This window comes from Colletotrichum gloeosporioides (assembly GCF_011800055.1).
Source record: "Colletotrichum gloeosporioides strain Lc1 chromosome Unknown consensus_49, whole genome shotgun sequence".
NCBI lineage: Eukaryota > Fungi > Ascomycota > Sordariomycetes > Glomerellales > Glomerellaceae > Colletotrichum > Colletotrichum gloeosporioides.
In genome coordinates, this window is record NW_025544694.1 from 1 (window position 1) to 13766 (window position 13766).

Sequence of the window (13766 nt, forward strand, 5' to 3'; positions counted from 1 at the left end):
TTTTTTTTTAAGATTATAAGCTTTAAAACTATAGAGTTATATAGCTATAGTAGCTATATACGCCTGAGGGTATATACGCGCTACTGTATTATATAGCTCTCAGCCGCCGGGCCTACGACCATTTCAGTGGCAGGCTGCTTGGAGCACTGTTGCTCCTGAGCCTCACGGAGTCGGCGTCCACGGATTTTGCCGACCGAAGAGGAGCGAGCCGAGTTGAGGATGCTCTCGGCTTCAATCAAGTTCTGAGTCTCCATTGCTCCGGCGACTTGTCGATCTTCGATTTCCTGAACTCTGCGTTCATGGAAGCTGTTGCCGTTGACAGCAGGTTCAAGAGCTGCTGTGGTAGACAGGATGCTGCTGAGAAGCACGGCGGTGATGGTGGTGAACTTCATGTTGATGAGATTATTGTTTGGTTAAGTTAAGACTCTCAACGGTGACTTTGTAGGTATCTGAGGGCTTGAATAAGATATAGGAAGGTCAGAAGAGATGATGAAATTCTTTGGGATGATGAGCTGGATGAAGGAAAAGGGCACAATTGATGGAAAATATCCGTCATGTTTATGGAATTCAAGCTGCAAATGTCTTGAGAATCTCCAACACCTGATCTATCGGCCTAACATTGATCTTGGCCTGACCTGTTCGTTTGGCCCCCGTCTTCGATGATCGCTTCGAAATTGTTTTCTCTATTACGGTTTCTTCGCAAAACCAGTTCAAGCAAGAATCTGCGTATGTTGCGAAACCGAGCTGTGTCACGATCAAAGAACGCACTCATCATTTACGACTAGCTTGAGGTACGCCTCGTGCTCTGAATTTGGCAAACCTCTTGGCACTTGGCCTTCTCTACCTTGATGTCGTTCGAATACAATATCCCGGGTTCGAAAGCCCGAGGCGGTATCAGACAGGACGGATCCGAGAACGATGAGCCAATTTGCGGGCCGTGGGGCATAGATCGACAGCCATCCCGAGAAAGCCGGAGATGTCAAACCCGGCCGGCGCACTGCCCAACCGGGATTAATTTATGGCGATCAACGTTAATGTGGTTTAGTGTATGAGAGCGAGTCACGATGCCTCCGTCCCCTGTGAAGTTTACTCTTGACCTAAATACTAATCGGGCTGACATGTAGCGACGAACACCCTTATGTCAGCTCGATCACTATCGTCAGATGGGTCTAGATTGTCTGAAGACTTGCCATATTGAGAGGCTGATGTATAACCGCCAAGCCATCAATGCCCAGCCTCAACTATGTACCATGTCTTTCGTCGTGACTCGTGATGAGAAGTTCAGCTTCGTTTAGGATCTTGTAATCTGAGTGATCAATAATCAGGCAAAAGAAATCATGAGGCCGGACCTGTGAGGCCTCGTATTGCGGACGATCAAGGTGGACTGCGCCTTCGCGAAAGCGAGTGAGATGGCGATTGAAGAAGTCCTTTGAAGCATCCATGACTATGCGAATGTGCACTCGGCGCTCAAACCTATAAGAGACGGGCTTCCACGACGATGGAAAGTCTTCTTCTTATTTTCATCAGCATCACACTTCAGTATCTTCCACTATCATAACAATCTTTAGCTCACTCAGCTCCTCCAACCATTACACCAAAAGTTTTCAAGAACCTCGTGTCTTCTGTCTCTTAAATTTCCTAAAGAAACCGCCAAATGTTCTCCAAGACCATCGTCGCTGTTCTCCTTGCCTCCTCCGCTGTGTTCGCAGCTCCCGTCGAGACTTCGACAAAGGAGGTTGAGGAGAGACAGATCAACCAGAGTGTCACTCTTTGTAGCGACAAGGGCATGGCTGACTGCGACACGGTCAACTTCAACTTTGGCTTCTGCGGTTTGTGTTACATCTATCCTTCAAGAGAGATCCCAACTAACAATCCTACAGTCTCTCCTATCGGAAGACTAAACGATAAGGTCAGCTCGCTGGATGCCCATGGTTACAACTGCATCTTTTACAAGTAAGTAATGAGCAACAGGCAGCTGTAGATAATCATGACTAACACATGAAAGTGACACAGGATGCCGCACCGGCGGCGGCCAGATTGCCACCACTGGCAAGGTTGACGACATTCGTAGCCACCCTTCTTTCAGCACCATGAATGACGATGTTTCCTCTTTCTTGTGCAACATCTAAGACATTTCCTCATTGTATCGTCCGCATTTTTCAACAATGCGCCAGCATTACGAATCGTTGCAGGTGAGCTGCTATGGACGGTCATAGAGATGGAGGTTTGCTTCAGTGCAGAGGAGCTAGGGAGCTGTGAGACAAATTGCCATGTAATTAAAACAGAACTTCTCATGTGTTATTTCTGTATTGATTCTTTATCTATTATAAATGTTCTATAGTGTGGCTAGACCACTGATCCTGTAGTTGTTCATTCTCCATCTCACCATCGCCACTTGCATTGTACTCACAGCTGACGTACAGAAAGACACCGTAAGTGTGTCGTTCTATTCAGCGATCAGAAATCGTAGTGAACTTGAAATATGGCACCAATTGGTGTATTCCACAGTTCCATTCTAAAGCCATCAAAGCATGTCTTTCAGGCAAACTTCAATCCAGGGAAGATTACTGTTAGTTGAACAGTGAATTACCAAGCATTGTGAAAACTTGTCCAATTGCATGTTCACAGTAAATCAAGGCCAGGCTTATGGAGAGTTCGTAATCATCATGGCTTTAGCCAAGGGTATCTTAGATCTTTGAAGTCCCGTGAGGCTCCTAATAATTATGTACAACTACAATTCTGAATCACAGCTTAAGAAGACCTGCAGGCAAAAGGCTTGTGAGCAGAGCCAGTCGTCGTCTCATCAATCTTTACGTCGTTAGCATGCCTTTCGAGGAATTTGAAATTTCGCGCTGACTTACAATATCCACGATGGTCGAGTAGGTGCCAGCGACCAGGGTGACAGCACCGATAATGAAAGCGAGGATGCTTCCAGCGCTGATGAGAATATTCTCCCGGGAGTACCACTTGCCCTTGCAGAGCAGTGCGAACCACATGATAGCCGGGATATAGAATGAGAACCCGGAAACGAAGAGAGCAGAAGCCAGAGAGAGCAGGTCGGAAAAGATCGGAATAGCCTCGGCAATCACCCAAGCGATGATAGTGAAGATGACCACAAGGATAATCCAGCTAGCCCAGCCCATGGGGGTGTTGATGTAGCGCAAGTGAGAGTTCTTATACATACGGCCGTGAAGGTATCGGAGGGCAACAGTCGAGTTGATCGAGCCGGAGATGAAGATAACCGGGATAGCGACACCGAAAGCAATCTTGGAAATAAGAGGTCCAGCAGAGAGTAGCGCTGGGGATTGTACGGAAGGCCCGATAAAAGCGTAGCATAGAGCGCCGGTCAAAGTATAAATACCAATCTGAATGAATCCTGACGCCCAGATGGACTTCATGTAGTCGGTCGGCGTATGCATCTCGTCCATGAAGGAAAATTGGCCGATCGCGAAACTGAAAGCAAAGATGATGTTGCTCACTGCGACGAAGGCCTCGGAGAAGGAAATCCCCTCCTTAGGCCAAGCAGACCACTCGACACCGGAAAGACCGCCTGCGGAGTTGCTGGCCTGAATACCAGTAGCGATAACGGTAATGCCAATAGCCGCCAGGATGGACACGAAGTCGATATATCCCAGAATGGCGACCTCGGTGAACGACGGGGGAATGGCGAGAATGAGAAGGATGATAGCTGAAACTGCGGAGAAGACGATGGAGCAAACATGCCCACCGTTGATATCAACCAGCGCTATGCTTCCAGTCAGAGCGTGAGAACCAACAACCATGACAAGCTCAAGAACAAGAGCAGCACCAAAAAGCTCGTATCCAATACGTCCGAAGCGGCCGAAAAGAAGTCTTCCAGCATCCGCGTAGTTGGCGATGTACGGGTGAGCCAGCTTGACCTGGCCGACGAGATAACTGGTGAAAATCGAGATCATGCCAAGGGTGATGGTGAGGAAAACACCCGGAAACATTCCGAGAGTATGATAGGCCGAAGGCAGACTGAGGGCACCGAGGGCAACGGCCTCAACGATGGTGACGATGGCCAGGCGCTTCCAGCCCAGACGGTGGAAGTGAGCGCTACCCTCGGCGGCAATCTTCTTGAGGCGGTCGTTGTTTAGTTCATCGCTGGTTTCGCCGAGCATGGTCTGGTCGTTCATCTCGGGCCAAGGGTTGCGCGGCTGAACTTGCTCGGCATCGACCTTGTCGTTCTTGGTGTCCTTGCTGTTGGGACCGGTAGCGGTCGCGGTGGTAATAGCGTCCGTCATTGTGGGAGGAATTGAGCCGTTGTAGTCACTGCCGACACTTTGGAAAGTTTGGCGAGGGCTGGACTCAAGAGGGAAGTCAAGAGAGGAGGAAAGACGAGAGGGTAAGACCACTGGAGGAGCAAGAACCCGGGCGGTCAACTCGACGCGAACGGTCTGACGTTTGCTGTCTTTTAAACGATGATCAAGAGGCGCGAGTCAAGATTTTGGGGTCCACATGGGCGATGACCAACCGGCGGGATCCTTGACCGGAGAGGTTGTCGTCAGTCGCATGGCCGGTAACAGTCGGGTCTTCCTCCACAGAACGATCTCGCCCCATGGGCGCCCAGAGATAAGAGATAACCCCTACAACACGGGGAATGCATCTTGGAGTAAAACGATCTAATTGTTTTGTGTCATTGTACAATAAATACCCCGTAAAGACTGAATTGCGAATGCGCTGAATGGTCGTTCTTCGGCCTGAATCTCGCGGTTACCTGGGGGCGTGTTGCGGAGGGCGCCATCACCATGTTTTGATGTCGTAAAAGAAGCTTTCCATGGCATGTTTGAGCCGCGCTAGAAGACCCGCTCGGCGGTTCTTCTTGGCACTTTACTGTATTCAGAAACACAAGCGAGGAGCTTTTAGGTAAAGAATGGAGCCGCTGCGGCTCCATTTGAGATTCAGATGGGTGCAAGAATTTTCCACACTGGAAAGCCGAGCAAAAACCGCCGCTAGCCACTGTCAACGAAAGGCGTCGCCCATCAAAACTTTTACGTCCAGGCGGACCAAGCGGAGACCCATTACGTGCACGAAACGTGGTCATTGGAGGGACAAGCCGGCAGGCAGGTCTTGGTTCCAGGCTGTGCTTGACTTCTTGTGGGCTTTCATTGAATTACTAGATGAATCGATGACCAACTGATGAATATGCTCAATCTCTTTCCAAGAGCCAGAGATTAGATGAAAGATATCCGTGGTTCGAAGGCGCGCTTACAGTTCCCGTGGCAGTTCGCGTCCTTAGACCCTTAAATGCACCTCGTCAGGGGTCAATGCGAACTGTGCAGGGTTTTGCTAGCTAAAATCATAGCGTGGAATTTTCTCCGATCTGAATCCTGCAACTCGGGCGAAGAGGGGCGACCTCGGTGTGGATCTCCCGGCATTTGACGGAACACCGGTTCGTGCTTCGGCTTTCGCGAGGTTCCAGATCTTCAATGATTGATTGTGGCGGGGACGCCTGACCTATCTGACTTTGCAAATACGTGTACAAATCACGGGCCTGTGCAATCATCTGCGCCCCCAAACCCATACTCAAATTCACAACCGATTGCAAAGGACAATGAACACATAACAACCAAGGCGTGGATGAGAAGACCGCACCCAACATCGCACAGACAGCATTTTCCAGTGCCGACTTTCTCAATCTCCACCTAGTTGCGTCCTGCCTTTGCATGTGAGAATGGGCAAGTCGCAACTCCTCTGCCTTTGATAGTCTCCATGTCTGAAGTCATTTCCTCGATCCCCTTTCCCTTCTGCGGTTCTGGTCCAATCGTCATTAGATCATATCCTTGAGGATAGTATCTATCCCCCTGCGAGCCAGGTGCTTTGGCGCCCAGTGACCGCAACAGCAATGCGGCAGGTCCCCACGTAGACCAAAAGGTAGGTTTCATGTACCACGGTTGCAGAACCTTTCGTTGGAAATTGTAGAGCTTGGTCTGAGGGTTGGCAGCTTCGTCAACCAGCCTGATGGCGGAGGTTGTTGGACGAGGGAGAGAAAGGTATTTAAGGTAGAGCTTTCGTAAATTGCGGCAAGCGAGCAGCGCTGTTGAGAGAACTGTGCCCGGAGACTCGAGACTGTCGTGAAGGAAATCGCATTAGTTATTTCGAAACCAGAAGCCTTTGAATCTTTCGACATACTTAAGACTTGTCACCATGACATCGTTCATGTCAGCAGCCAATGTCTTTCGTAAAGTGATTCGTACGAAGTCGGGCAGAGCAGACACGGCCGCATCAACGTAGACGCTCACATAGCGGTTGGTGGCTTCCGAGGGCCGGGCCACCTCATTTTCGTACTGAACGACCCATTCGGTCAATTCGTTGGCAAAATGCAAGCCGTCCCTCCAACCTTCGTTATGCGAGGGCAGCACATCATACGGAATTTTCATGTCGTCACCCAAGACTTTGTGAAAGACTCCAGCGGCACACTTCTCGGCGTCCGTCAACTTGCGCCATTCGTCCTTGTCGACGACCTCAAAGATGGAAATGAGACTGTCGCCTAGTGTATGGAGTAAGTCATTGTCTGTGATTTTGTTTGCTCGGCGGTAACGATCGTGTCTGGGGTATTGAATTCAGCAACAGCGTAAAAGCTCCCGGACAATTTTCTTACAGATAATTCATTCTTGCAACTGCGGCAGCATATCGATCTGAATCCTTAGACTTTGATTGTGCCTCCCTAAGAAGGATTTCTGTGTCGACGGCGCGTCTCCCAGCGTTACGCCTGCTGTTCTGGCCTGTCGCTAAGAAGAGCTTAGACATAGTTGGGATAGCACCAGCCTGAAGATGTCGATTCGAAGTGCCAGTGCTCATGCTGGCCCTTGGGCAAGTTCTGCCGACAAATCACTCACCTTCAGGAGGGAGATCTGCCGAGCCTTTGCCATGGACCGGGGAAACTCGAGCTCCTGCAATTGATTCATAATGTTTTGAGCCTCCTCGATAGTCATGCTTGACAAGGGCCTTCCTCCAGAAGTGAACGGTGCCTCCATGGAATTTTTTCGTTGATATCTCAGGGCTCGAACTAACAAAAGATACCCAATCACGGCGACGGCGGCCGGCAAGGAGATGTTGCTCCAGACAACTCGCGAGACGTTGCTGAAAGACGTTGAGAAAAGCATGTTGAAGAAGAGCTTTGCTCATGTGAAGTGCAGGCCGTGAAAATCATTTTGGTTATTTTCAGTGCACTAAATACTCTGTTGTCTAGGAGCGAAAGTATCATATGCAAACTCCGCTTCGCAGAAACTACAACACCCAGTGTAGTTGCGATGCTGAAAAAGCCGCAACAGGTAATTGGGCCGAGGTCTGGGTGTATTTACCAAGCATTGTTCGCCATGCTTTTCGGCTCTTTGTGGGTCTGCAGATGGTTTCCATGCTCTGCTGGACGTATTTGTAGAGACCTCGGAGTGATTTCAGGCCAACGGAGGCGAAAGGCGGGATACTACGGCCCCACACACCGGACTACTCCAGCCCCGCAACTCGGATTCATCCCGCTCCCCGACGTCATTCTTGATGCCATTTGCGGCGTTTCGGACGCGTCGTAACGGTATTCAAAGGGGCGTGATATCCGCTTACGAGTCTTTGCGACCTCTACCAGAAGGACATTAGACTCTGGGCTGAGGTCAGGTTGAGATGGACGGCATCCGTGGATGTCTATTTGAGTTCATCAGAGTATTGGTCCTCGGTATTATTGCTGTGAACGGTGAAGCTCTCCTAGATTTAGATTAATAATTGTATGACATAGTCATTACTGATTCGATATTCATGCTTCATTGTAGAGGCGTAGAGGCACAGATGCGGCCTCAAGTTCTGCAAAGTTGAGCAGCCGAGTTTTTTCCAAGCATGAAAGACATATTAGTTCTGACGTTGCAGACTGCCCAATGTCTTCAATCATCATCTTCTTGCCTGGCAACAAAGAAGTCTTCCATGTGCAAGCTTTCAGCCAGGTCCATGAGTTCCGTTGGGGATAGAGCGAAGCCGCTTTCGTTGTCGAAGAGATCCCATTGCAGTGATTCAACAGGATCGATATTGTGAGAACCCTCCGCGTTTGCTTCTTTGAAGGGATCCTCTTGCGAGGACGAGTGTTCTTCTGGATATTCATTGTTCCCTTGAGATGGTGTACTGAGAAAAGACGACACAAGCTGTTCAAGTCGTTCAAAGTCGCATTTACGCAGCTTTGCCGCAGGACTCCCTCTCTGATTCATGATGTCGAATATGTAATGTGCTTCTTCCAGGTATGATCGATCGGGAACCAGGCCAGATGACAAAATTTCGAGTACCTTGAGAAGAAATGCGGATGACCAGGCGGCCTCGAGTTGGAATGGTAGAAAGCAGTCTGCAATATCAGTAAACTGTACCTGTGGACGTTGAAATCACGATATGACGTTAGAGTGACATAACTTACCTAGCAAGTTGTCGTCTCCAAGTGCCTTCAACGCCTTGAGAGTGTTTACCGCGGAGGCTACGCAGGTTTGGAGCAAGGAGCTGATGGGTCCATCCGGTATGGACTTGTCATTACTTCCAGTTGCTAGCCTCTTTTGAAGTACACACATCACCAAAGGACGAGTTGTGAGGACAACACACTACCGTTCACACTATCAGTTCCAAACGTAGGCATCAAATGAGCAGCAGACTTACATGGTGATACGACAGGACTAAACGGGTCGCAACTTTTGACGTCTTCACATCAGCACCACGAAGTGTCGTGTTCATGTAAGAGCTCAGATTCCTCGAAACCATGGCAAGTAGACGCAAAACAGACTGGGTTTCTGTGACAAGGCTTCCATCAAAGTTCCGATCTACCCCATACACCCCTGCAAAATTCTAGTAAGCTTGCTGTACCAGACCTAGGCAAACTCGATAGACATCTGGGTCTTACCATTCAGTATTCTCGCTGTGAGACGAGAAAGCTGGATATGTAGCTCTAAGGCACCAGCATCTGCAGTGTTGGCGATTTCCGTAGGAAGTTTGGTTGTGATATCTTTATCTCTGATAGAACTAGGAGCTCCAACCAAAGTGGAAAATTCTCGATCGATAATGTACGCAGACCAGAAGACGGTGTTGCATCGTTGTGCGTGTCGTGGCTCTACTTGTTGGGGCGGCATGTGTCTGTGCATGCCATCTAGGACACAAATTCGCAGAGCTTGGCCTATCTAAGGTATCCGGCTTAGCATCATACAAAACCACATTTCGGAACCATCTACTTACGAGCTGGAACGACATCAGTCTCAAATCCAACGCTTGAAGATAGAGCGCGCCCAAACATAAGGCTTCGGCAGCCCTCAAAGGCTCTTTCTCCATGGGTATCATATTCGGGAGGAGTGAAAAGGCGCGAGAAGCATAGCCCACGCCAGGTACAGACTTGGACGTTCCTGTTGAATTGAAGGCTTCTCCGAATGCCAAAACAAATAGTAGTTGGCTGTACCAGTACCTTGCGTTCTTAGCTTCAGTGGCTGGACTCTCGTAAAACTGCTTAAGGCGCTGATCAAACTCATCATAATCGATAATCTCGGAGAATGGACCTAGATGGTATTTGACGGCAGCCAAATTGAACACGGCATATTCATATGACGGCAGGCTTTCAACATCAGGTTGCTCATTGAGACCAATTGGATTCCATGTGAGATTCAAAGTTTCGAGGTCCCAAGGACGGAGTGGCGGTTCCGGGTCAGGCGTATGACTGCCAATCGCTGCCAGTACGCGTCTGCAAAAGGCCCACGATGATGTTGGACCCATAAACCCTAGGTATGTGTAAGCTTGAAAAGACAAATGACTAAGTAAATAGAAGATGATACACCAATAGTGTTAACCTACAGTATTTTCCATGCGAGTCGAGAGCGAAGCTCTCCCCGTCGTTCACCAGTGGATTTGTCCCGAACTCATTTGCAGATGGTCGTACAGAGGTGGAAACACTTTCTAATGGTTGCTCATCCCAATACAAAAGTCTCGCATCTTCTATCCAATAAAAAAACGTTAGCATGTTGAACCTTTGTGCTAAATAACCGAACTGCGCTTACCCGGATTCGCATGATCATCATCTCTAGCGCTTCCCCCGATGTTGCCATAATTTTGAGTAGGTTGTCCGTCCAACTGACCAGAGCTATCTGTCGACTGAGGTGGAGATAGGACAGAAGCTTGGAGGAGGTTAAGGGGACGTCGTAGTGACAGCCCTCGTGCTGAGTGCCGAAGACTTTCTCTCGGCCGACCCGTACGGGTCTCTAGGGCTCTCAGATAACTATTAGCTCGGGTAAGTGAGCTGATCATGTCACACGTGATTGTGTAAGCAGTTTCAGTGTGAATCATACCTTTCAGACACTGTTATACGAGTCTCCTCTGGTCTGAAGTAACAACTTTCCTTCTTCTTCTCACATCGCGTACATGGAACCGTGCCCGAGCATCGGACCTTCATATCACGGCAGCGAGCACATCTGCTCGTCACATTAAGCTTATCAACACAGCATCATTTTCCAGGGTACGACGTACGCTCGGTTGCACCTGCGACTCGATCGCTCGTTGTTTCTAAAAGAGGTTGACATGATGTTAGTGACAATCTTCAACAATGTTCGGCGATGGTTCCCCGCATCCGACTCACTCTCTTACGTCTGTGGTGCACCGAGAATCGGCCCCACATACCGAGAGTCGGCTCCACTAACCGATGTTTCGGTCCGACATGTGTGTGAATGACAGTGACCTGATATGGCTTGAATACTTGGTTGTTTGGTTGGAAAGACAAACCTCGTTTGACGAAGGAGATATCTCGTCAAACCATGTGACTTCATTGGTAACCATTCGATGCCAACCTATGCGCAATTCGGGATTCGTAGTGGGAAAATCTCACCTGCTCTGGTTTGCGGTGTATCAACTTGCTGAAGTGAGCCCCTTTCGAGATTATTTCGGATCGGACAACATTGCAACCGTATGAAATGAGAATTTCATTGTAGTCGCTAAGACATATTCATCATTTCTATGCCACAATATTCGACCGATAAGTTAGGCGTTTTTCAAGGTTTCCATGGGTGTCAATTAAGCCTCTTTGTTGTTATTGATTTCGTCTGCCGCCCTTGATAGCCACAATTTCACTGCAGAATTAGGATGCCGCCAACCATGTTGCACTCGCAGCCGCTTGAACAGAAGCCGTCTTCGAGGTCCTCAGCAGTCTCCTGTAGTCCTCGATCTTGGAAATTCCTACGACCAGGAGTTCTTCTACCGTTGCAGGTTTAAGTTGACTCCTCCAGAGACTGATTACCCCGTTCACTTGATGATCATCAATGACGACCGACATAACAAGATTCGAATCGTCTCTGAGCTCCCACGAGGCTTTGCCGTACACAACCATTCCTGTTGCTTTCCAGTGTAGACGGGGAAGCTCGCTACTGGGCTCAAATTGCCCCTCAGTTGCCTTAATGATGACTTTTCGGTTGTCCTGGACGAATTGTATTTCAGTCGAGGGGGGCAAGGAATGAAAATCAAACATGGCCACCTCGCGATTTCCATCCACTGGCGACGTGACGTCGCACTTGTCTCCCCAGGCTCCAAGTATGGCCCGCCGTTTGATTTCGTAACGTGGTACTGTATCGCCATTCATGCCCACGATTCGACGATGACCCACAAGAGCGGTGTATTTCAACTGCAAAACTGGCTGCTCGTTATTGCGTCGTGGGTCTGGAGTTGCGTCCACGCGGACGATGTATTTCTCAAGCCAAGCTGGGGCCATGCTGGAAGTTGAAGGAGTGATTGAAAAGGAGCCTGGCGTTAAAGCTGATTCTTTCGAGGAATTGTGAAAGCGCAGGGTGTGCGTGTAGCTTGCGAATTATATGAAAGAATTTGGAAGATGGAGTTACTGAGAGGCTAACTTCATCGTATATATAGTCCAGATTGTTGCTACCTACGACCATCATCGTATGAGAAAACGACTGGAAACGTCGGGGAGTGGGTGTTGAGGTGCGAAGACGGACTCGGCATTGTGGGCATACTCTGTTTGGCTTAGCTGGTAGGTCAAAAAAGCTGAAGGGGTCAGCTCGCCAGCCAGGATATCAAGAGTGCCCCGTCTCAATGGCGATATTTTAATTTGAGGGGGCTGAATAAAATCATTCGGGCGATATGTCTCCAGAAGCCCTCACGCCAAGTAGCAGATCGTGGCCAATGAATTACATCTTTCCATCGTAGACTCCACCTCCGTTGTCGGGCTCCATAATATCTATCGGGCTCCATTCCTAGAATATCCCGGACAATAGGAGAAGCTCGGGAGCGGAGACTCCGCAACGCTTGGGTAAATGAATGTCCTGGTTGATTATTTCCAATTCGCTAGGTTCGAACTGGGAGGCAGCAAGGATTCAATGCTCTGTCATCCCGTCTCGGTTTGAGAACGACAAAAGAAGCTCAATTGTGACTATATAGATCGAAAGGATACCTCATCGATGCGTGCTACTTGCAAAAGCCTAAAGATGCGCGCCACGTGTGAGTAACCATAGGAGCTCAATCAGAGAACCACTACTATATTATCCATGTTATCTAAGAAGAAATCCAGGGAAGACCGGATCCGCAGGGTCTATGTAAAAGCTCATGCGACCAACCAGATTAGCAGAGCCCCTGATCCGGGGAATGCAAGCCGGGAAGTCCTTGATCGGGCTGACCTCTTCTGAAAGAATGCTCCCCTCAAATTGTGTGGAAATAATGGACCGATGAACAAGCTTTGACCGACCAGCTGCAAGTTTTCCCTGAGCTAGAAGCACAGCAAGTCTTGCGCCAGTGCCAGACCCGCAGGGAGATCTATCAATCTGCCCATCGGCAAAAACGGTCACATTTCTCTGCTTCAATCCATCGGCATCATCTTCAACGTCGCCGTTCTCGTTGTAGAAGATGACCCCGTACAAGTCGTACACCCCGTGGTTCGCTCTTTGACCGATTGCAAATTTGATCTCACGTCCAAGCTTGATGAAGTCATTGTATTGATTTGGTTCAACATCAAGGTGAAGCTGAGCTGCATCCAAGGTCGCGTATACTGCTCCAGAGAACGCAAGATCGACGGTGATGGGTTTTCCGTGAGAGGGAATGTCGACGGGAAGATTTTTGGCAAACTGATAGCTCAGGACATTGACGAAGTCGGCATGAACTGGTTTGCCCTGTTGAACAGCAACACTGGCGGTGACCCGCCCTGAAGGAACATCTATGACAACTTGTACTGCGCCATCTTCTTCGGTAGCCTTTACAATACCATTGGCAATGGCCCAAAAGCCCAATGCAATGGTTCCATGGCCACAGGCAGTGGAGAAGCCATCCTTGTGCCAGAACAAGACACCGAAATGAGCGCCGCTGTCGTTCGGCGGCGTGATGAAGCCGCCGTACATATCTGCATGGCCACGGGGCTCATGACAGAGAGATTGACGCAATGTATCTAGCGGATGTGCGGTATCTTTCATGATGGAAAACCGCTTCTCGGCGACGGTGCGATCTTCGGGCAGGTAGCCGGACGGGAGCTTCTCGACAATGCGAAAGGGTTCCCCGGCTGTATGCCAATCTTCGGTATTAATCCAGAAAGGCATCGTTCTTGTGGTATTCGTAGGCATTGTGGGCAGAGTTTTTAAACGACTGTGATCAAGAGAATAAAGAACAGCTGGTTGGTGACGCAGCGACGTAACCAAACTAGGCGTCAAGCAGTAACATTTGCGCCTTGGTTGAAAAGCAAATTGTGATTATTAGATGACCTTTTCTAGTTGGCTCTCCAACCTCCTTTTGAATTGAATGCGGGGGAGCGCGGAGTG

General features: G+C 49.1%; 7 protein-coding genes across 7 annotated transcripts; 1 reads left to right on the forward strand and 6 right to left on the reverse strand.

The window, feature by feature from the left end:
- Positions 1 to 80: 80 nt before the first annotated feature.
- GCG54_00012041 (uncharacterized protein) lies at positions 81 to 392 on the reverse strand (the record flags this gene model as incomplete). Its single annotated transcript, XM_045411929.1, has 1 exon — positions 81 to 392. One exon carries the CDS (start codon positions 390 to 392, stop codon positions 81 to 83), a length of 312 nt encoding a protein of 103 aa, XP_045263713.1.
- Positions 393 to 1654: 1262 nt separating this feature from the next.
- On the forward strand, positions 1655 to 2129 carry GCG54_00012042 (uncharacterized protein; the record flags this gene model as incomplete). Its single annotated transcript, XM_045411930.1, has 3 exons — positions 1655 to 1829; positions 1881 to 1953; positions 2006 to 2129. The coding sequence occupies 3 exons, from the start codon at positions 1655 to 1657 to the stop codon at positions 2127 to 2129; spliced, it is 372 nt and encodes a 123-aa protein (XP_045263714.1).
- A 622-nt stretch (positions 2130 to 2751) lies between these two features.
- On the reverse strand, positions 2752 to 4535 carry GCG54_00012043 (N amino acid transport system protein; the record flags this gene model as incomplete). Its single annotated transcript, XM_045411931.1, has 3 exons — positions 2752 to 2808; positions 2862 to 4432; positions 4496 to 4535. The coding sequence occupies 3 exons, from the start codon at positions 4533 to 4535 to the stop codon at positions 2752 to 2754; spliced, it is 1668 nt and encodes a 555-aa protein (XP_045263715.1).
- Positions 4536 to 6110: 1575 nt separating this feature from the next.
- Positions 6111 to 6956, reverse strand: GCG54_00012044 (uncharacterized protein; the record flags this gene model as incomplete). The annotated part of the gene is made up of 3 exons (XM_045411932.1): positions 6111 to 6570; positions 6623 to 6789; positions 6861 to 6956. The coding sequence occupies 3 exons, from the start codon at positions 6954 to 6956 to the stop codon at positions 6111 to 6113; spliced, it is 723 nt and encodes a 240-aa protein (XP_045263716.1).
- Positions 6957 to 7892: 936 nt separating this feature from the next.
- Positions 7893 to 10433, reverse strand: GCG54_00012045 (Proline utilization trans-activator; the record flags this gene model as incomplete). Its single annotated transcript, XM_045411933.1, has 7 exons — positions 10311 to 10433; positions 10023 to 10105; positions 9214 to 9746; positions 8885 to 9158; positions 8644 to 8819; positions 8411 to 8588; positions 7893 to 8341 (listed from the first exon to the last, which is right to left on the reverse strand). Exons 1-7 carry the CDS (start codon positions 10412 to 10414, stop codon positions 7893 to 7895), a joined length of 1797 nt encoding a protein of 598 aa, XP_045263717.1. The 5' UTR covers positions 10415 to 10433.
- Positions 10434 to 11092: 659 nt separating this feature from the next.
- On the reverse strand, positions 11093 to 11719 carry GCG54_00012046 (uncharacterized protein; the record flags this gene model as incomplete). Its single annotated transcript, XM_045411934.1, has 1 exon — positions 11093 to 11719. The coding sequence occupies one exon, from the start codon at positions 11717 to 11719 to the stop codon at positions 11093 to 11095; it is 627 nt and encodes a 208-aa protein (XP_045263718.1).
- A 793-nt stretch (positions 11720 to 12512) lies between these two features.
- GCG54_00012047 (Trans-3-hydroxy-L-proline dehydratase) lies at positions 12513 to 13571 on the reverse strand (the record flags this gene model as incomplete). The annotated part of the gene is made up of 1 exon (XM_045411935.1): positions 12513 to 13571. One exon carries the CDS (start codon positions 13569 to 13571, stop codon positions 12513 to 12515), a length of 1059 nt encoding a protein of 352 aa, XP_045263719.1.
- Positions 13572 to 13766: the final 195 nt, after the last annotated feature.